We start from the raw sequence: 23,233 nt of genomic DNA on the forward strand, positions 1-23,233 counted from the left end.
AGAAAATAATAGTAAGTACACTAATGAGTAATCAGCACAGAGCAAAAAAAAAAAAAAAAAAGAATTAAGTTCTAATTGTTGTAAAATCGACAGTGTGTGTGCAGTGGAATAAATAAAACAAGACACAAAATTTACAAGGTTCCTTTACAGTTAGTGTGACTGGAGTACGTCCTCGGGTAACAGTGGTGCTTTCATTATAATTTGGAATAATAGGAGTACAAAGATAACTCTGTTTATTCTCTCATCTCCTCTTCCTCTCTTTCTTTCTCTGCTCTATATTGAAAGCATACGTAGTGCTCTATTTATAGAGCAACTCCAAGCATATATCTTTGACAATATGATCTTCCTTCATCTCCCAAGTCAAGATTAATTTTATGGGCATTGAAAATCTACCCAATGTCTTCAGTTTCTATGTGGGCATTCATTACCCACTATTATTTTCAACACTCCCCCTTGGATGCCCACATATCAACATTAATTGCCTCGTTAAGATCTTGATCTATTTTTGGATGCTTCCCCTTGATGAGTATCTCCCCCTGATTTCAAATTCTTTAGGCTGATCATTAATCCTGCTGCTTTAGTCTCTTAGCGGTGATAGTTGCCGAATGAGGTGTTTTACTTGTTGTTAACTTTCCACAGACTTGTTCTTGAACTGGGTTGGAGGGTCTTCTGCTAGACTTCCTCCAAAGGTCTGAATTTGATTCAAGGGTGGTGGACACTTGATCTTGAATCGAACTTATGATTTCTTCAAAGGCCGTCTAGGCTTGATCTTGAATGAAATTGGACCATGAGGAGCTTCATGTGACAAGTGATCTTAGACTTTGTCGGGGATGAACTGACATGTGTTTGTTGTGCTTGTCTCCACATGCTTCAATGTATCATTTTCAGTTGCCTTACTTGCTCCCTTTGCAGAAGTGGTATGTTCCTTAGTTTTTCCCCATGCATGTGTGGCATCTTCTCTTGTAGTAGTTGCTCACCGATGCAGGAGTTAAATGCAAACCTTGCATTTGAATGGACCATCATTTCTTGGTGGCAGCGAAAGTTTAAGTGGAGGTTCCGACATATTGCTTTCTTTATCCTTGTCTTGGCAGGTAAGAACAAGGGCGAAGAAAAGGACAGGGAGATTGCATGATATGAGATACTCTTGCTCTCGTCCCTGATGATATGAGATATTCTTGCTTTGGTGTGACTTGTTTGTTGAGGTATTCTCGGAGAGGAAGAAAACTGAGTGAAAGATGCATTCTCGGAGATGAGGAAGAGTTAGATATTTTTCAGTTCTGCCTTGCCATGGAGGACAGAGGTTGACATAAATAGGGATTTCCCAATAGCAGATAGTAGTGTTGTGCCTTTACTCTTGTCAGCAATTGTGGTGTAATTAGAACAGTAAGATTCACGCGTTTTCAACTTTATCAAAGATCTTTGACAAAGTTGCACGTGATATCCAAGAGCTGAGATTGCGTCTGAGAAATGTTGACAGACGTCATGCAAGGAAATCCAGCTTTTGAAATTCGAAAATCGGTGTCTCTTCGATTTTTGAATAAGTGGTCCTGTTGCCCCTCATTTTATAGAGATATTAATTTTGTTCAGAAACACTCAGAAAATTGTTGCCTGCAGAAATTTTCCTTTCTTGCACTTCTGAGATTTTATCTGACTTCCTTCATCATTTCTGAAAATGGATTGCCCATCTAACATTTGCTTAGATTTGAGTCTCAGGAGTGATACAAACGAGAATCGTCAAGATAACATATGGCACCCGTCCTTTTCATCTTCTAATGGTCCTCTTACGGTTGGGGACTCTGTGATGAAGAATAACATAACCGCTACAGTGGTAGCCAGGAATCTTCTCACTCCAAAGGATAACAGAATCCTTTCAAACCGTTCTGATGAAGCGGCCGTTCAAGACTCATTGGCTCTCAGTGTTCAATGTGCAGGCTCTATATCTAATATGGGTCAGCGCCTACTTGCTCGAATTCACCAAGTTCAATCATTAATGGCTGAGGTGGCAAGTCATAAACAAGAGATTAGAGGGCTCAAGCATGAGAATAGAGTGTTACACATGCTTGCAAATAATTACTCTACGAGCATGAAAAGAAAGCTCGACCAGCTACTAGAATCCGAAGGTCGGACTCAAAATGATAATCGGGGGTTCGAGTCTTTATTCCAAAGACATCCATTGTCTCAGCTGTCTAGAGTTCCACCAAGTATTGAGACTCCAAATAATCAACCTCTGGTGTCTCCCCCTTTTGGGGTACTTCCGAGTACTGAGGCTTCACATGAGCAACCTTTGTGAAGGTTCCCTCCTATTTGTTTGTTTTAACTCATGTGTATGTAATTTCTCGGAGATATTAATATATAAGCTTTATTTCATTCGGTGTATTGTGTTAAATACAATAAAGCATATACTTCACTAAGATGTGGTATTTCTGAACCAAATATCAATTTATCTTTACTCTCGCGAAGATAAATGATCATTCTTAGTGTCTAAATCATTTGAGTATTCAACTCATACTCTTCAATCCATATGATTCTTTAATATCATAAATATCATGCATATTGTTCGATTCTGCAGTTCGATACAATATTTCTCTCAACACTTTATAATCTTTCTTGACTCTTCAGGAGTCCCAATTTAATATCATCAACTCTTACAAGAGATTTTAGTATATTACAACAATACCATAATTGAAAGTACTCACTAAGGCAATTTATACCATCCATTGGTATTGAGTACATATTTTATGCTTTACCCTTCCAGGGCTTTCTTCAAGCAATTTGAATCCTTCAGGGATTTTCTACACTTCATGACACATTTTCCTTTAGAATTTATACAGAGCAATTTGCCTCCATGTATATTTTAGTGATTTACTTATGGAAATATGATATGGGCGACTCATAACCCTTCATATATAATTCTCCATTTATATGAACTCCTTTACAACCTTGTGTCATATCATGTGAGTGTATTTCATGGTATTACAAATGCCCATATGTAACATTCTATGTTCAACATCTTTTGGCTATTTGTATTGTATCCAAGTATATAGGTCTATTTCTCCACGTTCTTACAAAATTGTAATGGATTTGCCTTTATCCATTTTGGCCCATAATTTTGTTGATGGAAAAAGAACGGGACTCAATATCACCACAACTCATTGATGAATTTAGTCGCTATTTGTAAAAACCAAAATTACCATTGGTTATCATCAATCTGTGATCCCATATTCTCATGTGCATGTGCATGCATAAAAGCTTTTCATTTCTTTTGGGATATCCATTACCTCATTCAGGGCATTACACTATCTCTTACAGGATAGTTATAATTTAGAGAATGCAGATCATAACCTCTTCTTGAGCGTTATAAAGCTGGGATATTAATCTCCACTTCCAGGAGTTGAGTCATTGGAACCTATAAGTCTATCATGCTTCACGCATAAGACATCAACATTCCCATGTCCGCGGACTGTCCTTTCTGGGACGTGTATCCATGTGGCTACTGTCATGCTTCCGGCATGTAACAGTTATGCTTCGGGAATGCAATAGTTTAGTAATGTCATATTCTTCTTCTTTCAAATGACTGAACCTTTTGAGTTTGAGGGTCTGCCACGCTTCAGGCATGCAACAGATAAATCATTTGCTGCCATATTATTTTGTCCAACAGGGACATTAATTCTTGTTGGCACATTTACAGCAAGTATATGTAATTTCATCACTTTCGTTACATCATTAAATGCATCTGGCATTTGATTTGCATATCGTTGCATTATTCAATTATTCTTACTTCATTTTCACATTGATTGTTTTGTGAATCAAAATAAGACAAATTCTCTTCGTTCTTCTGAAACGGTTTTTTTGCATCATTCTTTTGGAATGATATTTGTTCATCATTTTTCTAGAACGAAGTTATTTTCTCCCCCTAACGGTGGGAAAATTGTCTTATCAAAATGACAGTCTACAAACCACACGGTAAATATATCCCCAGTCAAGGTTATAAATATTGAACGATAAATGGTGTTCAACATCAATACTTAATCCACGATGATGCCTCATTTCAGTATGTTGTGGCAGTGCAATAGGCACATAGATAACTAAAAACTCGTAAATGTGTAATGTTTGGTTAATGCCCAAACACGAGTTGCACTGAGAAGTATTGATGGTTGTCAACAGGTTTCAACCAAATCAATAATGCATCATGCAAAATAGCATGTACCCATGTAAAAACTGGCAATTTTGTTTTCGTGAGCAGAGCGCGGGTAATCTATTTCATCCGCTTAATAAATGCTTCTGCTAAACCATTTTTGAGTATGGACATAAGGAACTTCTGGTCCTTATTTAATAGTCTGAAGACTGAGACTCTTATGACTTTTATTGCAATTAAGTTGAGGCATTTTGGCTCTTCAAACTTAAGGTACTCATCAAGGAACTCTATGTTCTGATCTTGAGGATCAATGGACTTCATGCCCGATCTTTTTGTTTGATGGAACTTCAGGTCCAATCATTTTTATTTTAGGTTCTGATCTGATCAAGGAACTTCAGGTTCTGTATGTACTCATCGTAACAAAAAGAAATACAATAAATAAATTAAAGCAATAGGCGGTAATTCCAGCCATAATGAATAAATTGCATTTAAGTAAATAAAGCTTGTGACAAGGGCTTTAATTCAGCACCATTCACATAAATCAAAACTTAAAACAGTAGGCAGTAAAACCGTACATGATAAATAAATTGCTTTAAATAGAACTTGTGAAAGGGTTTTAAACCAACACCAATTCACATAAATAACAAGAAGTATCATACGTTCTTTTATTTATTATTTTTCTTTCTTTTGTCAGCACTTATTCAAACATTATTATTGTTTCTTTTCTTATTTCTGCAGCATGGTGCCATGCACTAATAGAAACCATTTATATTATGTTGACCAAATGGTGTCATGCACCATTCAAATCCTTTTATACATTTTTTTCTTAGGGTGCAGTCAACACCTTTTTTTTCTTCTTCACATGTGCCTTACCATTCCATCAATCCCTATTTTCTATTATTTTTCTTCCTTCTCTGTCTTTTCCAGTCTCGAAATGCAGGGCCAGTTGGGTAGTTGTGAAGGTTGCCCAAATTCAATTCAATCCAAAAGGCAATTAGAGACTGGCGTTGTTCTTGCATGACCCAGGAAAAATGGCATCATTAAGTAAGAACCTCCCTACAGAGATATAGATGACAGTGGGGTTGACGAAGGCACAAGAGAGGGAGGCCTGCGTGGATTCATTCTTGCCATCACCATCTCAAACAACCAAGTATTCGTGGGAGTTCTCAAGATCCGTCGAAAACAACGTGATCTGGGTTTCCAAGTCTGATGAGATTCTTCTGGATCTCTGGAAACCAGTTGTCAGTACGAGTTTTCTCATCTAGTGACGACTTCAAGTCGTAAATTTCAATTCTCGCAGGAATTCGGCGGGACGCTTCTGGCTCAGTGGGAGAGACGAAAAATGGACATACCTTTTATTCTGTGAGATTTTAGATGACAGAGGTGAGAGGTAGATAGTGCTTCCCCAGATTTATGGCGTTGTGCTTTCCACTGGCATGAGAGTTTCTCGTGCTGATAACGTGTTGTAAAATCGACGGTGTGTGTGTAGTGGAATAAATAAAATAAGACACAAAATTTACGAGGTTCCTCTACAGTCAGTGTGACTGGAGTACGTCCTCGGGCAACAGTGGTGGTTTCATTATAATTTGGAATAATAGGAGTACAAAGATAACTTTATTTATTCTCTCCTCTCCTCTTCCTCTTCCTCTCTTTCTTTCTCTGCTCTATATTGAAGCATACAGAGTGCTTTATTTATAGAGCAACTCCAATCACACATCTTTGACAATATAATCTTTCTTCATCTCCCAAGTCAAGATTAATTTTATAAGCATTAAAAATCTACCCAATGTCTTCAGTTTCTATGTGGGCATTCATTACCCACTATTATTTTCAACACTAATTAATAAAATTATATATATCTTTTCTTGAGAACGGGAAATGAAGTGGATTGATTCGGAGAGCCAAAGCAACCCAGATAGACAGCCCGCTCAAAACAACCCGACCCGCATTCAAACCCGAAGCAGACGATTCATCGCTTGATGGTCCCTGGGCAGAACTATCCGGTGACAGACTCGCCGGCGCCGGAATCGGTGGGCTACCGCTTGATGGGAACTTTCCCGGGGATCCTGCCGGCGTTGCATAACTCAAAGGAATGCCCACTGGTAACGATGGGGTCGCTGCAATCTCAGGACCCTCTGCAACTGGCGAAGCACCGACCGGACTTTTCTTAGGAGCGCTGACCGGAGTTTTGGCCTGAGAGGCAACGGTGGGCGTAGGGGGCGCCGGTGATTGAGCCGGTGGAGGCACACTCTTGGACGGGCTCTTCGCTGGGGAAATCGATGTGGGAGGGGACGCCGGAGAGACGTGGGTGGGGTCGCCGCCGAAGGAGTTGGGGGACTGAGTCGGAGGGCTCGGAGGGAATGCCGGAGGAGTTGCAGGAGAAGTGGTCGGAGAAGATGCTGGAGAGGGTTGGCGAGGAGGCGGCTTTGTGGGGGTGTTGCTAAGTAAGTTCAAAATAAGTGGCAACTAAGCAACAAGCTAAGGAAGCATTATTTATCAAGAGGCCCCGTACTTGTTGGAGTAATCCTTGTGGGCTGCCAAGATAGGATGCCAGGTTATCACCATCCATCATTTCTAAGCAGCTGCAATAAGATATCTAGCATGTGAACTTGGTAGAATAGATACGTCTGGTACCACCAATTTTAGCCGCCAATAGAATACAAGTTTGCTTAGTTTCTTGATATTTCTTCAGAATGTTAGCTGCCTTTGCAAGAATATCATCTGCATGACGGAGCAACCTACCACTAGTCAAGCCATGTCTTGCATGATAAAGAACTTACTGCAGTTTCTTAATTGTCCTTATTTTAATTTTCCACTTATACTCCATAATTGTCCCTAGTTTACTAACCAGCACATTGTATGTTGGTTCGGAGACTGCACTGTCCCAAATAGCTCTACTTGTTGAAGCTCCACAGCTTACCAGAGCACTTGTTCAGAAACTAGCTCACCAGATTCAAAGTTTTTTGTTCCAACAGTGGGTTTTTTTTTTTTTTTTTAATCCGCAAACTTTCCATATCGCATTACTGCTTCGTGTAAGATAAATTAATGAGTACTTTTTTTCAGCGAGTGAAGTTTTATGTGCTTTTTGCCTTCATACTTTTACCAAAAGGCAATCTAAAACTGAAAATTTGATATGGACAAGTATTCAAAGCATTGAGCTGCATCTGACTGTAAGAAGGAGATGATTTTTCTTAATGAAAATGCCGTTCTTGATTTAAAAGATCAGCAGCCTATTTCTAGGGGTTGCTTTTCTTCTTATCATCTTGTAAAGTTTCTGGTCATTTCATTTCCTTTATGTCTTTGGCTTCTTTCCTTTTCTTTTTGTCCAATAACTTTTTTGATTTTTTTTTTTTTCGCCTTGTACCCCGCTTATTATGACAATATTTCAATTGCATAGTCGATTCTTTTTTCTTTCTTACATCAGGTTGTCATTGTAGCATTTTTGACATGGCTTGGATGGTTCATCCCTGGAGAATTTAGTCTTTCCCCCGAAAACTGGATACCAAAAGGCATGGATAAATTTGAGCTGGCATTACAGTTCGGTCTCAGTGTTAGCAGTTGCATACCCTTGTGCCTTGGGACTGGCAATGATGAAGGGTCATCTGAGGAGTCTCACATAGAATTAAAGTCTAAAGGGGCATCATCTAATGAATATTCTATTGCCGAGGAACGTCCTAGGAGGGTGGTTACAAAACCCATCAGATTCCAAGATTAAGAAGGTTAATAATGTTGAAAACTGCTATGTCTATTGGGTTTCGCTGTTTATTTCATGTACTAGTTTATGTTCCTTTTATTGTATAAATAACTTGTACTTGGAATGCTGGAAGACAAGTCTGATTTGAACGAAATTACTACAATAGAGTTAGTTGTCAAGCTTCTCTTTATTCCAAGCTTGCGTTTTGTTCTGCCTTTTCCAATTCTCTGCAGCCCCTAAGAGGACTGTATCAAGCAAGCTCTACGGTGGTAACGGTTGCAACAGGGAAACTCTCTGCCTCGGTCATTTCATGTTATCCCCTATGCTACCAACATACATTGTGTTAAGGTTCCGTATTATAACAAGTTATGCACTTCATTCCTGACCAGTAAAAAGCTATGCCTCGGTTCAATCAACGTTTAGGCTCTTGACATAAAACTAAATACAATCTATGTCATTGGGTATGGAGGATGTTCTTTATGCATATACTGGGATTGAACATGCAACTATTATTTCATAGTTGGAATCTGTCTCATATGATCCCTTGGTCTGGACGATTGATGGCTGCATGCACCTTGTTCAAGTCACCAAGCCGAAGTCACCAAGTTTTAAATCCCCATTTATTGTAGATGACAGCTCTAACTGAAGGAGAGTTCTCTTTACCCCAACTCCTTTTTTTATAACAAGTCTAATAATTGTTTCGTTCTTTTTGGGGTTTTTGTTCTTTCCAAAATTAAAAGCTGAACAAACGTTACCTAAGTCATGAAGGTTGATATGTTTCTTAGCATTTGACACTTTGTTGGTGTCTGGATGTTTACAAACGTGTTTGATCCCTGCAGGTGAAAACGGTTGTTTTTTGTTAAAACAGGGACTCTGAGAGTTGGGGAACTCATAGTAGTTGATGATGTGCATCTTCTCCAATTACTGAATGGAGGAGTTCTGAATTGTGCTATTGCCACAGAGGTTGGTGCTTATGTTTCAAATTTGTACATGCGTATTAAAAAAGTTTGAGCGTTTGTAGAGTTATGCTACAGATGAGACCACTCATTGTTATTATGCTATCGAAAAGTATTTTGTCAATCATGCTACCATGCTTCTATTTGAGAAATATGTTGGCAAATAGTGAACACCCAATTGCAAAATCGGTGGTGGAGCATGCTAAGAGGCTGCTAAAGACGTTTGGATCAACTAAACATGTGATAGAGGCTAAGGACTTTGAGGTGCACACAGGAGCTGGCGTTAGTGGAAGAGTTGGCGACAATATGGTTTTGGCTGGGAACAAGAGGCTCATGTGGGAAAACAATGTCCAGGTTGGTCCTGGGGTTGACAAGTATGTTTCAGAACATGAGAATCTGACTTGAACATGTGTTGGTTGCCATTGATGGAAAGATTGCTGGGGCATTTGCAGTAATTGATCCAATGAAGCCAGAGGCTGCAAGAATCATCCTTTATCTTCACTTGATGAACATGAGAATCTGGCTCGAACGTGTGTGTTACTGCTGATAACTGGGCGGCAGGAGCAGCCATTGCGAAGGAAGTTGGCATCGATAAGGTGTCAGCTGAGATGGATCCACTAGGAAAAGCTGATAGAATCAAAGAATTACATGTACGATTAGACAATAGTTACAGGGGTGGTGCGGATGAATTACAATCACCCAGCTCTACAAGTAATTTTATTCTGGTTTTGAACACAGATTAAGGATTACTAAATTATATTTCAAATGACCTGTCTAGTGTAAACTAATGTCTTATAGAAATCTTCACACTCATTTTTCTATATCAAGTTTGTTTCCGACTTGATATGTGAAATTTCTCAAACATAGCGTTTTCAGACTTAATAAACTGGATTTGGATGCAGATGAAAGGAATGGCGGTGGCAATGGTGGGAGATGGAATCAATGATCTCCGCCTTTAGTTGCAGCAGATGTTGGCATGGCAATTGGTGCTGTCACCGACGTAGCTATAGAAGCCGCTGATATAGTTCTGATGAAAAGCAACTTGGAAGATGTAGTTATAGCCATTGATCTCTCTAGAGAGACCATGTCTCGAATTTGATCGAATTATGTCTGGGCCCTGGGCTACAATATCCTCGGCATGCCAGTGGTGACTGGAGTTTTGTTCCCTTTCACTGGAATTCAATTACCACCGTGGCTTGCAGGTGCATGTATGGCTGCTTCATCTCGTGGTATGTTCTTCTCTCTTGTTGCAGTCATATGAGAAGCCTTTGCATATTCAGAGCGTCCCCAACGGCAACTCTGCATGACAGTGTACGTACATAGCTGAACTAGTTTTCAACCTGGTTGTTGCTTCCTTCTTCGTTATTGCAGAAATGAAATTGTACATGCGATCGTGACTAATAATTTAGTTCAGATGATTTTGGAATCATCTTTCCGTTGTTCTGTTCAGAAAAACTAATTAGCTAAGTTTAGATGATTTTCGAATCCGAAGAATGTTCAACTAGAGCTTGATTATACGTAAACGTCGTCAAAAACATTTCATCCGGAAGATTTAGTCCTTAAAACACTTTAAAACACTAATTTCATCTCTGCTTTTATATTTGAAGCAATTATATCAAAATTTTTGTCAATTTAAGACACATGAGACACGACACTCTTTAGAGGAAATACTGTCTTTTTCTCACTCATATGTCCTTAACGTTACTCTAGGTTTTTCACACGATTAATATTCATGGACTAAATTGACACATTACTCTTAATTTTAATGGGACTCTATTTGAACAGCTATGGAGCTTGGGTTAAGCCCAATTAGACATAATAATTTGGTATCGAATTTTTCATTCAAGTGAGTTGACATTGTCATTCTATTTTTTTTTTCTTTCGCTTTTTGTTAAAATTGAAAATTGTAAACTTCTTTGGTAACTACTTCCTTGAGTTTTCAAAATTTGGCCTTTAGTTTTTAGTTTTCATTATTTTGAAAACTGAAAGTAATTACAGAATAAGTTTTTAGTTTTAAAAAAATGAAAGTCTAAAAATAAAAACTAAAAACGAAATAACTATCAAACGTCTTCTTAATTATCAAAAAAAATAAGAAACTTTAAGATACTTTTGTAAGTGCATTGTAGAGACTACAATTCTATGTTGTTTGTTTTGATGAGTGTGAACTGAAGACTACAATTTCACATTTGGGCATGTACATCTGTGCGCACAAAATGGACGGTACTCGGTCGGCTAGCAGCACAAATTACCAATATCACCGCCACAGACCAAAACATCCAAACCACACTAATTGCTCACTTGCAAGTTGCATCTGGGTTGGGGCGTAGGCCACCATCAAGGCGTGCCCTTGAATTTCTCTGACGTCAGTCTCACTGCGGTCACCATTCTTCCTCACCGAGGTAAGCTATCGGTAAAAAATGAAGGCTTATTTTTAGAAACTTTAACGAAAAATTATATTTTTATACTACAAAATCAATCCTACTATTATTCACTTTACTCTTTATTTTATTTTGTTCTTATTGTTAAAACTTAAAGTTTTCAAGCTCATTTCATTAGTTTTCTTTTATTTTTAGCTACACCCTCTAAAATTTTATTTTGATCTCATTTTGCTCACTGTAACTTAAAAGTCACCACTTTACTCTTGAAGCTCAAAATTCGTTCCACTTTAATTTGTGGACTCTCTCTTCTCTCTTACACTCAAAGGTCGTCTCCTGAAAAATATGTAGGACCCAATATCCAATAAGACTATGCTTCATATGCAATAAATTTGGTTATAAATTTCTAGTATGTGTTACCATCCAACAATCGGAAAGTATTAGGTTTAAAAAAAAATTGACAAAATGAAAAAAATAAAAAAATAAATTGATTAGTCTGGTGCACTCAAATAAAACTCACATAAGAAATTAATAGATCTAAAGGTAATGTGGAGCGAATTTAGAGATTTATAGAGACAACTTTTGAGTTTCAAGAGGCAAAATAAAATCAAAACCGAGTTTTAGGAGGCAAATTGGAGCAGGAAGCAGAATAAGATTAAAATCAGGCTCCACAAATGAATGGTGTGTGTTTGATACGCAAAAAGTCCAACTCAAAAGTCTTCGTTCGACTAGTCTAGTCGCCGCACTTCGACATAGAAGCCGGTCTTTGACTATTCCTCCTCACCTAGCTAAGCTATCAGCAAAAAAATGAATGGTGTGTGTTTGATTGAAAAAAATCCAAATGACAAGTCTTCTTTCGACTAGTCTTTTGGTACTGAGGTGATTTTGAAAAAAATGGTTATCAAAAAAACCTAGGAGTTTTTTTATGTTTGGTAAACATTCAGCTTCAACTTTTCTTTCACAGTTTTGGGTGAAAAAAAAAGAGTAAAAAACACAAAGCTACAAAACCCAGCTTTGAAAAACCAGCTTTTTTCACAATTATTTTACATAAAAGTTTATCAAACACTACAATATTGTTTTTTTTTCTTTTCTCAAAAGCACTTTTACAAAAAAATGTATCAAACACTCTACTGCTTTATTTCACAGCTGCTTATTCTCACAGCACAGCGAATTAGTTTTTTTTCAAAGCACAGCATCACCAAACTAGCCCTAAGTCTCCTCACTTTGACGTAGAAGTCGGACTTAGACTATTCCTCCTCACCTAGCTAAGCTATCAGCAAAAAATGAATGGTGTGTTTTTGATATGTAAAAAATCCAGATGACAAGTCATCGTTTGACTAATCTAAGTCTCCTCACTTCCACATAGAAGCCAGGCAAGTCTAAGTCGTGCACAAGGTTTGGTAACACAACTTGTTGGTAAAACCAACCAAATGTTAAGTATATAATATATAACAATTTGCACAGTTTATTTCTAATGTAAAATTCACAACAGATACAATATATATATATATATATATATATATATATATATCAAAATATAAACACTTAATGAAATTGCATATAAAATCACAAATCACTGACTTGTTTTTTAAAGATAGAGGCTTGCAGAAGCAATCACCTAAAATAGAAATTCGCCCCTACACTAGTGCAGTAGTTCAATGGACGCCTATCTTGCAAGATACAACTATCTAATCCAAGTTCTTGCACACGAACTTGGATTCTTAGCCAATTGGTTGTGCGTTTCTCTGTGAAATATGGAGAAAAGAAACGAATTGATGGATTGAGTTTTTGATTTTATTGCCATATATATAATGGCGTAACTTGAACAACTGTAACCATTCATGCTTATCAGTTTTTAAAACGGACGTAAATGTTCAATCAGTTTTATCCTTTCGGAAAAATTGAATCCAAAAAAAATAAAAAAAACGTAACTTGTGTTTTTCGTCCATCCGAACCCCAAGGCCCATCTTTAACATTTAATATATATACCCAAACCCTCAAAGTGTAAGGTCCAAAGTCCATGGCTTTGGCCTAATTCTTTTTAAACTATAAGTGAGTGAACTCACTTGTAAAGGCGACTTTCAATAAAAGTTTGGGCGATGTGGGGCTTGAAGTCCCTCATAAAGACAAGTTCCAACACTTGTTTCCCTATTTTATGTGAATGTAATGAGTTCAAGTTTTCTATCAAATTAAAGACGAAAGACGAAAGCTAATAGAATTAAGGAGAGTATATACACTGCGTACATACAGAGAAGAGAAGTCATTTCCTACTGTCAAAATGTTGTCGATGGTACACTAATTGTGTTATATCTATATGATGATTATGGCTAATTATTTTACTGCAGGTGCATTAGCAATAGCTCACACCAATTTCAGCACAGATGAGTATGCGCTTCTTGCTCTTAAAGCTCACATCACTAGTGACCCTCAAAACATCTTGACCGCCAACTTGCCCTCTGCCTCCAATTCCAACATTTGCAACTAGGTTGGCGTTACCTGCGGTGCTCGCAACAACAGAGTCACAGCCTTAAATCTCTCGTACATGGGTCTTGCCGGGGTTATTCCTTTGGATCTAGGCAATCTCTCATTTCTCGTTGAGTTGGGCCTTAAGAATAATAGTTTTCATGGTCCCCTACCCCAAGAATTGTCTCGTTTGTGCCAGTTGAAGGCGATTAACTTTCAATACAACTTTACGGGAACCATTCCTTCGTGGTTTGGGACCTTCCCTAAACTTCAAACCTTCATATTGTGGGGTAATGGCTTCTCTGGTTTCATACCCGCTGCTATCTTCAACTTATCTGCACCCGAAATAATTGATATGAGCAGTAACCAACTATCAGGTACGTACGTAGCACCATTACCTACTACCTAGGCATATAAATTAGTGTTGCTTGCTTCCTTACTTTTAACATCTTTGTTGCATTTTAACATCTATATTATAAAATGTATCACAATCATCTCGTTTTTTTTTTCACTTCTTTTTTGTTGGCATGCATGCATATATTTAACAGGTAGCATACCCAGAGAAATGGGCAACTTGACAATGGTGAAGGGCATATACCTTGGCGACAACAAGTTCGAAGGTATACTGTATGACTTAGGTTTGTGTGGAAAATATGGAAGAGAATGCTTTTTCTCATTATATTTCTCTACAAGATTACAAAGATATATATACATGAAACACGGAAAGGCTAATGACCGCTGGCCAGGTTAAGAACCATTGGCCAGCCTAAGAGCCCGTTGGCCAACACACCACAACCTTAACATCCGTGAAGTTATCCCTAATTATAGGAAAACTCTAATTACAAGTAACAAGATCAAATCACCCTAAATTAAGGGATACAAGCGTGTAGGTAGGGCAACCGCCAATACTTCCAATACTCCCCCTCAAGCTGGATCAAGGAGGTTAATTGATCCAAGCTTGGAGAGCAGATGTTGAAACTAAGGAAAAGCAAGAGGCTTCGTGAAAATATCAGCAAGTTGATCTTAGCTTCGAGTGAATGTGGTTTGAATTACCTTGGACTGGACTTGTTCCCGAATATAGTGACAGCCAACTTCAATGTGTTTGGTGCGTTCATGGAACACAGGATTGGAGGCAATATGCATAGCTGCTTGATTGTCACAAAAAAGAGACATAGGTGTGTTGATTGAGAACCCCAAGTCGGAGATAAGGCCCTTGAGCCAAATGAGTTTACATGCAGTGGAAGCCATGGCTCTATACTCAGCTTCGGCACTTGAGCGAGCAATTACATTTTGTTTTTTGCTCTTCCATGTCATGATGTTTCCTCCAACAAACGTGCAGTAGCCAGTAGTGGATTTTCTATCAATAACATTCCCTGCCCAGTCAGCATCGGTGTATGCGATGATTTGAGTATGACCATTGTTTTTCATGACGATTCCCCGACCAATGGAGCCTTTGAGGTATATGAGAATTCTTTTAACAACGTTTAAATGAGCTTCAGTGGGTGCATGCATGAATTGGCTTACAAGACTGATGGCGTAAGTTATATCCGATCTAATGATGGTGAGATATATAAGCTTACGCACTAGTCGTTGGTAGTAACTGATATCACTGAGAGGTTCTCCTTTCAAGTCCAACTTCAATTTGCTATCAAGAGGAGTACGAGTTGGTTTGCAATCCATCATCTTCACTTCTTGAAGTAAGTCAATCACATATTTCCTTTGACTTAAAAAAAGTCCCTTAGGGGAAGTAGCCAGTTCAATCCCAAGGAAGTATTTTAAAACTCCTAAGTCTTTAATGGCAAATTGTTGATGAAGAGAATGTTTAAGAGTGTGAATATCATCAATGTTATCACCTGTGATGATGATATCATCAACATAGATTAGTACAACCAATTTGCCAACTGATCCTATTCGAACAAACAAAGAGGAATCAACATGACTTCTCTTGAACCCAAAATTTTCAAGTACGGAGCTCAGTTTGGCATACCAGGCACAAGGAGATTGTTTCAAGCCATAGATTGACTTATGAAGCTTGCAAGCCATACCTGAATTCTGTGTTTGTGGATGACCCGGGGGTAATTGCATGTAAACTTCCTCTTCAAGGTCTCCATGTAAAAAGACATTTTTCACATCCATTTGGTACAACGGCCATTCATGGTTAATTGTAACAGATAACAAAACCCTCACTATGCTCATCTTAGCCACGGGAGCAAATGTCTCCTTATAGTCTACTCCAAAAGTTTGAGTAAAACCGCGAGCCACCAATCTTGCCTTGTGTCGTTCAATTGAACCATCAAAATTAAACTTGATTTTATAGATCCACCAACTGCCTACCACCTTCTTGCCTTTGGGAAGTTGAACTACACTCCAGGTTTTATTTTCATTCAAGGCCTTGAGTTCTTCTTCCATGGCTAGCCTCCACACAACTTGACGATTGGCTTCTTGAAAGTTCCTTGGTTCACTTTCATAGGACAGTTTACTAAGGAAGGCTACATGAGAGTGAGAGACTTTGGAGTAATTTACAAACTTGTGAATGGGGTACCTTGCATTGTAAGTTTCATAGTCTTGCAGCCTTGATGGTGGATGTCTATCTCGAGTCGGATTCCTGCGAGGTTGAGCTGGGATCACAATAGGTTCAGCTCCACTCTCTTGTATAGATGTTGTGTCATGGTCATGAAGAACTACTTGTGCTTCTGAGGCTTCAGTGTCATCTCCAATAAGCATGTTATCATTACGGGTTGCATGAGAGTCACGGTTGTGAGGTAGTGAATGGACACAGTCACTTGGAAGGATTGGAGCATACATTTGGAGGATGCATTGTGGGCATATCGCATGGCATATAAGACACCCCTGGGCATGTCCCCATTTCGGCTCATTCATGGCAAACCGTGCCATCTTCCCATAGAATTGGAGCACAAGGCGCATTAGGCCGTCAAAACATTCAACATGGACATTGATGCCGCTGGAATTCATATGAAGCTCCAATTGAATGAACTTGAAGAGATTAGGAACGCGGCTTATGAAAATGCTCGAATTTACAAGGAGAAGACAAAGGCCTTCCATGATAAGATGATTTAAGGCAAATCATTCTCCATTGGGCAGAAAGTGCTACTCTTTAATTCTCGCCTTCGTTTGTTTCCTGGTAAGTTACGTTCTAAGTGGGTTGGCCCGTTTGTTATTACTAATGTCTTTCCTTATGGTGCAATCCAAGTTCAAAGCTTGAAAACAAGACAAGAGTTCAAGGTGATTGGCCATCGGTTAAAGCCCTACTATGAGAATTTCGAGGAACATGTTGTGGATGATGTATCCCTCCATGCCGTGGGTACTAGTGAAGCTTAGCATGGCGTATTCGTCCAGCTGGAAGACGTTAAAACAAGCGCTTCTTGGGAGGCAACCCATGCATTCGACAAGGAGAAGATGGAACTTCCACTCCAAACCCAGATTTGCGTTTCTAAACCCTTCTTTTTGCTGTTTTATTTTATCATGCTTAGTTGTTTGTTATTTGTTTGCTTTTTTGTGAGTCTTTGTGTGAAACATTGAGGACAATGTTTGATTTAAGTGTGGGGGGGGGGGGGTTAAACAAGTGTTTTAATGCAAATTCGTGGGATTCTATCACCTATCACTTCTAATGTTGTTTCTCATTGTTTTTAAGTGTTTTTAGTGCATTTTGAGTTGTTTTAGTGTGTTTTGAAGTAAAAATCCGAAAATTTGAAAAGAAATTGAAAAAAGTGTTTTGAAAAAGCCAAAAAGAGTTGTTTTTGTGTGTTTGTTTGTGTCTTAGGGTACCTTCCAACATAATGATGAAGATTTGGTTTTTAATGCATGACTGTTAAAGAGAGTTACAAACAATGATGGAAGTTTGATTTGCTCTTTGGTTTATGATTGGTTGTAGTTATAATTTACAAATTCACATGTAATCACAAAGGATAAAATCAGTTTTTGTAACATGCTTGAAGGAAGGAACTCAAACAAACGCTACATCCCTGAGAGACTTGAGCCTAAACGTTTATTTGGAGAGTTATTAATCTGTGCATTCTTGTTTTCTAAAGTCGTTGCATGATCTCATTATTCTTTGCTTGGTTGCTACTTAGAATGCGTTTCATCACTATAGTTCCAAATACTAGAATTCATACTCGTTTTATTCAAAGCATGAAATTGATTAGTATAACAAATATCAAGATGAAGTTGTTTAGTAGTCACCACCATAGCCAAATAGCCGAATCCACCCATGTCATTTGTATTGTAGGATTAGCCCCTTTGAGCCTTATTTAGCCTATTTTCTTGGTTAACCACATCCCCCTTACCTAGCCTAGAATAGGACTTTCCATACCCTTATTCTTGAAGTATAGTGGAGCATGACTTAGAAGGAATTCTTTTTGAGTGACATTCTTGCAGAAAACAAGTGTGGGGGAAGGGATTTTTTGTGTGTATGTGTGTGCCACAGTCTTAAAGGAGGCACGGGAAAAAGAAAAAAAAAATTGAGAATAAGTGAGAATGAACTCACAAGTGTTAATTGTTGAAGAAAGGGTCTAAAAAGTTTAAATTTGACCCTAAGTATTGCATGAATCTCCCCTTGTGTTTAAAATGTAGTTTTCTGCATTCTAAAGGGAATTCTAAGTGCCTAATTCATTACACGTTTGTTTCCTCTTACCTTTCCTTGTTAGCCAATACCCTAGCCCCGTTACAACCCTTTGACTTCTATCTTGATTGTTATGTGTTTCAATATGTGGAGTTTAGAATTGGTTTGAGCATATGGTATCCCTGGTTCTCGCGTCTAAGTAGTAGCATTCCATTCATGAGATCATATACATGTCATTGTCATTATTCCAGAAAATGCTTTCCTTGTTATAACATATGTGAGTGTTCGTCTACATGTTTACATCAATCTTCTCACATATACCTAGTGTAGGGAGTGTAGTTAGAAAATCTATGTGAAAATTGAGAGTACATCTAGTAAGGAATTGAGGGAATTCTCTAAGGCATGTTACTACATTCGAAATGTGTTTTAATTGATTAAATGTGAGCTAGTGAATGGTGACTATGATTAAGTATGCTCGAGGGTAAGGATTGCTTAAATCTATGTGAGTGGTGATCTTTGACATGTTATGTTTCATTGGAAATCCCTGAGGCAAACGTTGGAAGGTTTAGATTATATGTTGTGTTTCTTTTGTTTGTTTGTTTTGCTCGAGGACTAGCAAAAGCTAAGTGTGGGGGAATTTGATAGGAGCATATTTAGGTGACTTAGCTAGCTTATTCTTGTGCATTTGTGTTATTATTTCGTAGTTAATATAGTATTTCAACTCATTTTCGTGTGTTTGTAGGTCCAAAGGGTTAAAGTACCAAGAAAGTGCGTTTTGGTGCATTTTGGAGCAATTTTGGGCACTATGTGGATAGGTTGTATATGGGCCAACATGGATGGACGAATTTGGAGTTCAAGAGGCTAGAAATATGATGAGAAGATGAAGGAACTAAACTCAAGACAAAGTGGATAAGGAAGTAGCTCAAAAGGGGAAACCTTATCTAACATTATCCAAAACATTATCCAAAACCTAATCTCATCTTATCCTAGCCTAACCTTATCATGTCTTAATCCTAGTTGCAAGGGGACCTAAATAGATATTTCTATGACCTATTTCTAGAAGCATTCTCTTCTAGAAGCCCCAAATCAGCCACAAAGCTCATTCTTTCTAGAAACCCTACAAAGGTGGCGCTTATTCCCTTCTAGAAGGCCTTGCCTTGCCTTGCAAGCCATTCCATCCTTCCCTCAATATGTGCCGCACCTCTCTAGGCCCTATCCCTTTTGGATTCTGATTTCTAGGGCCTCATTCCTTATGGATTTGGGTTACGTAAATCCTTGTATGAAACTAAGTGGGCCAAACCCCATCCTAGGTGGATTTAATCACCTATTGTCGAACCCTAGGGCCCTAATCCACTAAATCTGCTAAGTGTAACCCTAATCTAAGTAACCCTAGGACTATATAATCATAAAATCAACCACAAATTCGGATGATCCTTTATGATATTCAGAACCTTTGTGCTGCAACACCCTAGCCTCCATTCTTCATCCTTCATCCACTCCATACACCTCCATACACCACCTGCTGCACCTTACCACCATAATCAGCCATCATTCATCCCCCTAAACGAGAACACACCATTCACAACCCCCAAAACCACCACCCACAACTTGTGCCCTAGCAAGGAAGAGGAAGGGGAGCCTAGCCGTGCATGCCATTCATCCTGGAATTGCTGAAACGTTTAGGTGTAATCTTTCTTGTGTTTTCAATGTTTAATTTCAAGAATCTTTGCTTTGCGAGTATGAGGAACTAATCCCCTTTTGGCTAGGGGGAATTTCGAAACCATGGCTATATTTGCATTATGATTTGATTACTTCCAGTTGTGATTTCATGAATGGTGAATTCAATTTACTTATCTATTTGAATTAAAACTTGTTTATGTATATGAATTTAGAGTGCACACTTAATTTGCATGCATAAATCTGATGCTAGGGTATAAGGAAACTTCACCTAATCGTTGGGAACTTATATTCATGAGTAGTTAAGGTTGTTAGTCACAATCATGTTAAGTAAATTCTTGGCATAAGTATCATGCGCTTTCATAGTTACGAATGCCTCGTCAACACTTATGATTTCCATAGAATCTAATGATCTTTGATTGTTTTTCTATTATGCGCTTTCATATAGAGAACTTTTGAGGAATAATTTGATTGCAATGCACTAATTCCATTCAAATCAATGACCTAAGGGAAATCTAGGAGTTAATTTAAGCGTACCTAATTAACTTGGGGAGTTGAGGTTCATGATTCTTTGAATAAGCAACTGGAGATTGTTTTGTATGCAAGTATGCCATGTGTGGAGAAAGACCTCTTAGCTAAACCATCATCAATTTAATTCCATCAAATTCGTCCAAATCTGCCTAGTTTAAAGTCTTGTTTTGTTTATTTTATTTTCATCCAAAACCAAATCCCCATTTATTCTAGAGTGTCTAAATAGTTAGAATATGTGTTAAGATTGTGTTTTCAAGTGTTTCGAGTCAAGTTAGAACCAAATTTCGTCCAATTTTGTGTTTAGAGTCAAATCTGCCCAGTTTGTGTTTTTTAGGCAGTTTTGAGTGTTTTCAGCTCATTGTGAGTCTTGTGAACTTGTTTTGCGTCTTTTGAGTTAAGTGTTTAGAAGCTTTGTTTTATTTATTTGAGTCAGTTTAAAGTGTTTAGCAATCCTTCCTAATCCCTGGTTTAAGAACGATCCCTACTTATTTATATGCTACAATTGCCAAAAGAGGGTTAATTTGTGTGTTAAGTTAATTTTCACATCAGTTTTTTCAAGTAGGTCTTTATTCTTCCTTTCAGCAATTCCATTTTGCTGAGGAGTACCTACACAACTTGTTTGATGTATAATTCCATGTGTGCTCAAATAGTTAGTCATATGTTTGGATGTATATTCAGTGCCATTATCAGACCTTAGTATGTGAATTTGAGACGAAAAATGGTTCATGACAAGATTATGAAAATTCTTGAAAGCATCCATGACTTCACTTTTGAATTTTAGGAGGTACAACCAAGTGGCTCTTAAGAAATCATCAACAAAAGTAACGTAGTACCTATAACCATCAAAAGACTCTAGAGGTGCAGGTCCCCAAACATCGGAGTGCACCATCTCAAAAAGCTTGCTAGTCCTAGACATGGAAGAATGAATCGGAGTCTAGTAAATTTTGACAAATGACAAATTTCACATACAAGTGAGGATTTGCATAAACTAGGGAACAACTAGACAACACAAATTCTGAGGGATGTGCTAGGCGTTGGTGCCACAACCGATGTTCTAGGTTTGAGCTGACTTGGAACCCCTTTGGAACATTAAGGTCCTTTGAAAATAGTACAGCCCATTTAGGTAGTGGCCTTCACCAATCAGCTTCTTGGTGGCTAGATCCTGAAAAACAACATTGTGGGGGGAAAAAATTGCACGACAGTTTAGAGAATTTGTAATCCTTCCTACGAACAATAATTGAAAAGGAAAGGATGGAACATATAAAGTTACGGACTCAACAGTTTCTGAGATCAGTTTAACTTCCCTCTACCTACAACTGGCACACCTCTACCATTTGCTTCAAAAACTAGTGATGGTTTAGTGTAGCTTTCAAAATCGTATAGCTTTGAATATTGATTTGTCATGTGATCTGTGGCACCTGAGTCTATAATCCAAAAATCATAAGAGTGACTAACATTTAGAGCAGTTGAAAGAGCACACATGATACCTGGAATGTCTCCTTGAGGTACATGACCAGACTCAGCTAAGAATCCTGCAAACTGTCCAATGAGAGCAGTTTGACTTCCCCTAGTCGACATTTCACCTGTGCTTCCTTTTCTGGTTTGAAGGTAGGTTGAGAACTCATTCAACAAGTCAGCTGGATTGGCTGTAAAGTTGATCGACCCACCGATGGATGTAGCAGCAGCAGCATGGTACTTGTTTGTATGTGGTCTAGTGTGTGAGCCCTTATGATCTCTTGAAGGCTTGTTCTCAAACCTTGGCTTCAACTCAGGGTGCAATATCCAGCATCGATCTATTAGATGTCCAACATTATTACAGTGTAGACACTTCAGATCTGGCCTTTTTCCCTTGTATACTTTATCTCCAAATGACTTGTGATTTGTCACAAAAGCTCTAGCCTCAGACACACTAGATTTTACGTCAACATTCATGACTTTTCTGCGTACTTCTTCTCATTGGATAGTAGTGCAAACACTTGCAAATGATGGAAGTTCGGGATTCATTAGAATATGGCTTCTAAGATCTTCATATTCAAAACCCAAACTTGCAAGCAAATGAAAGATTTTGTCTTCCTCGGACCTTTTTAACAGTACGGCAGCATCGATAGTGTGTGGTCAATACATATCTAGTTCGTTCCACATATTTTTCATGCAACCGAGATGATGAACAAAGGATTTATCACCTTGTTGAAGACTTGCAAGATTCCTCTTAAGCTGGAACACTCGAGCAGCATTGTTTTGATTTCCATACATGTCTTTAACTGCCTTCCAAAGAGAACTAGAGGATTATGAAAAACGGAAAATTTCAGATAGCTTAGGATCCATAGAGTTGAGGAGCCACGACATGACCAGCTGGTCTTTGCACAGCCATGCTTCATACTCCGGTGATGAGACGTCAAGTGCTTCAATACTTCCATTGACGAATCCAAGTTTGGATCTTCCTCCAAGGGCAAGAGATATTGATCTGGACCATGGAAGATAGTTAAACTCATTTAACAACATAGAACACAAGCGTTGGTTTGGGTTGACTTCAGCTTCTGGAAAACTAGGGCGAGGAGCTATGAAGCTTTCAGCTTCTGAGCCAAAAAGATTATCTTCTGCCATTATCGAAAAAAGTGTGCAGAAGAAGATAAGGGACAACAATGAAGGCAGGCCAGTTAAGGTTCCTGCTCTGATACCATGTGGAAAATATGGAAGGAAATGCTTTTTCTCATTATATTTCTCTACAAGATTACAAAGGTATCTATACATAAAACACGGGAAGGCTAATGATCGCTGGCCAGACAAGAACCATTGGCCAGCCTAAGAACCTGTTGGCCAACA

The 23,233-nt window shown here is 38.4% G+C and overlaps 2 protein-coding genes across 2 annotated transcripts; one reads left to right on the forward strand and one right to left on the reverse strand.

Moving 5' to 3' along the window:
- Window positions 1–5,301: 5,301 nt before the first annotated feature.
- Window positions 5,302–6,991, reverse strand: LOC137714453 (classical arabinogalactan protein 9-like). The gene is made up of 3 exons (XM_068453667.1): window positions 6,984–6,991; window positions 6,047–6,575; window positions 5,302–5,487 (listed from the first exon to the last, which is right to left on the reverse strand). Exons 1-3 carry the CDS (start codon window positions 6,989–6,991, stop codon window positions 5,302–5,304), a joined length of 723 nt encoding a protein of 240 aa, XP_068309768.1.
- Window positions 6,992–8,938: 1,947 nt separating this feature from the next.
- Window positions 8,939–9,744, forward strand: LOC137714454 (copper-transporting ATPase HMA4-like). Its single transcript, XM_068453668.1, has 3 exons — window positions 8,939–9,139; window positions 9,219–9,317; window positions 9,688–9,744. Exons 1-3 carry the CDS (start codon window positions 8,939–8,941, stop codon window positions 9,742–9,744), a joined length of 357 nt encoding a protein of 118 aa, XP_068309769.1.
- The last annotated feature ends 13,489 nt before the right edge of the window (window positions 9,745–23,233 follow it).

This window comes from Pyrus communis, chromosome 14, assembly GCF_963583255.1.
Source record: "Pyrus communis chromosome 14, drPyrComm1.1, whole genome shotgun sequence".
Taxonomy (NCBI): Eukaryota; Viridiplantae; Streptophyta; class Magnoliopsida; order Rosales; family Rosaceae; genus Pyrus; species Pyrus communis.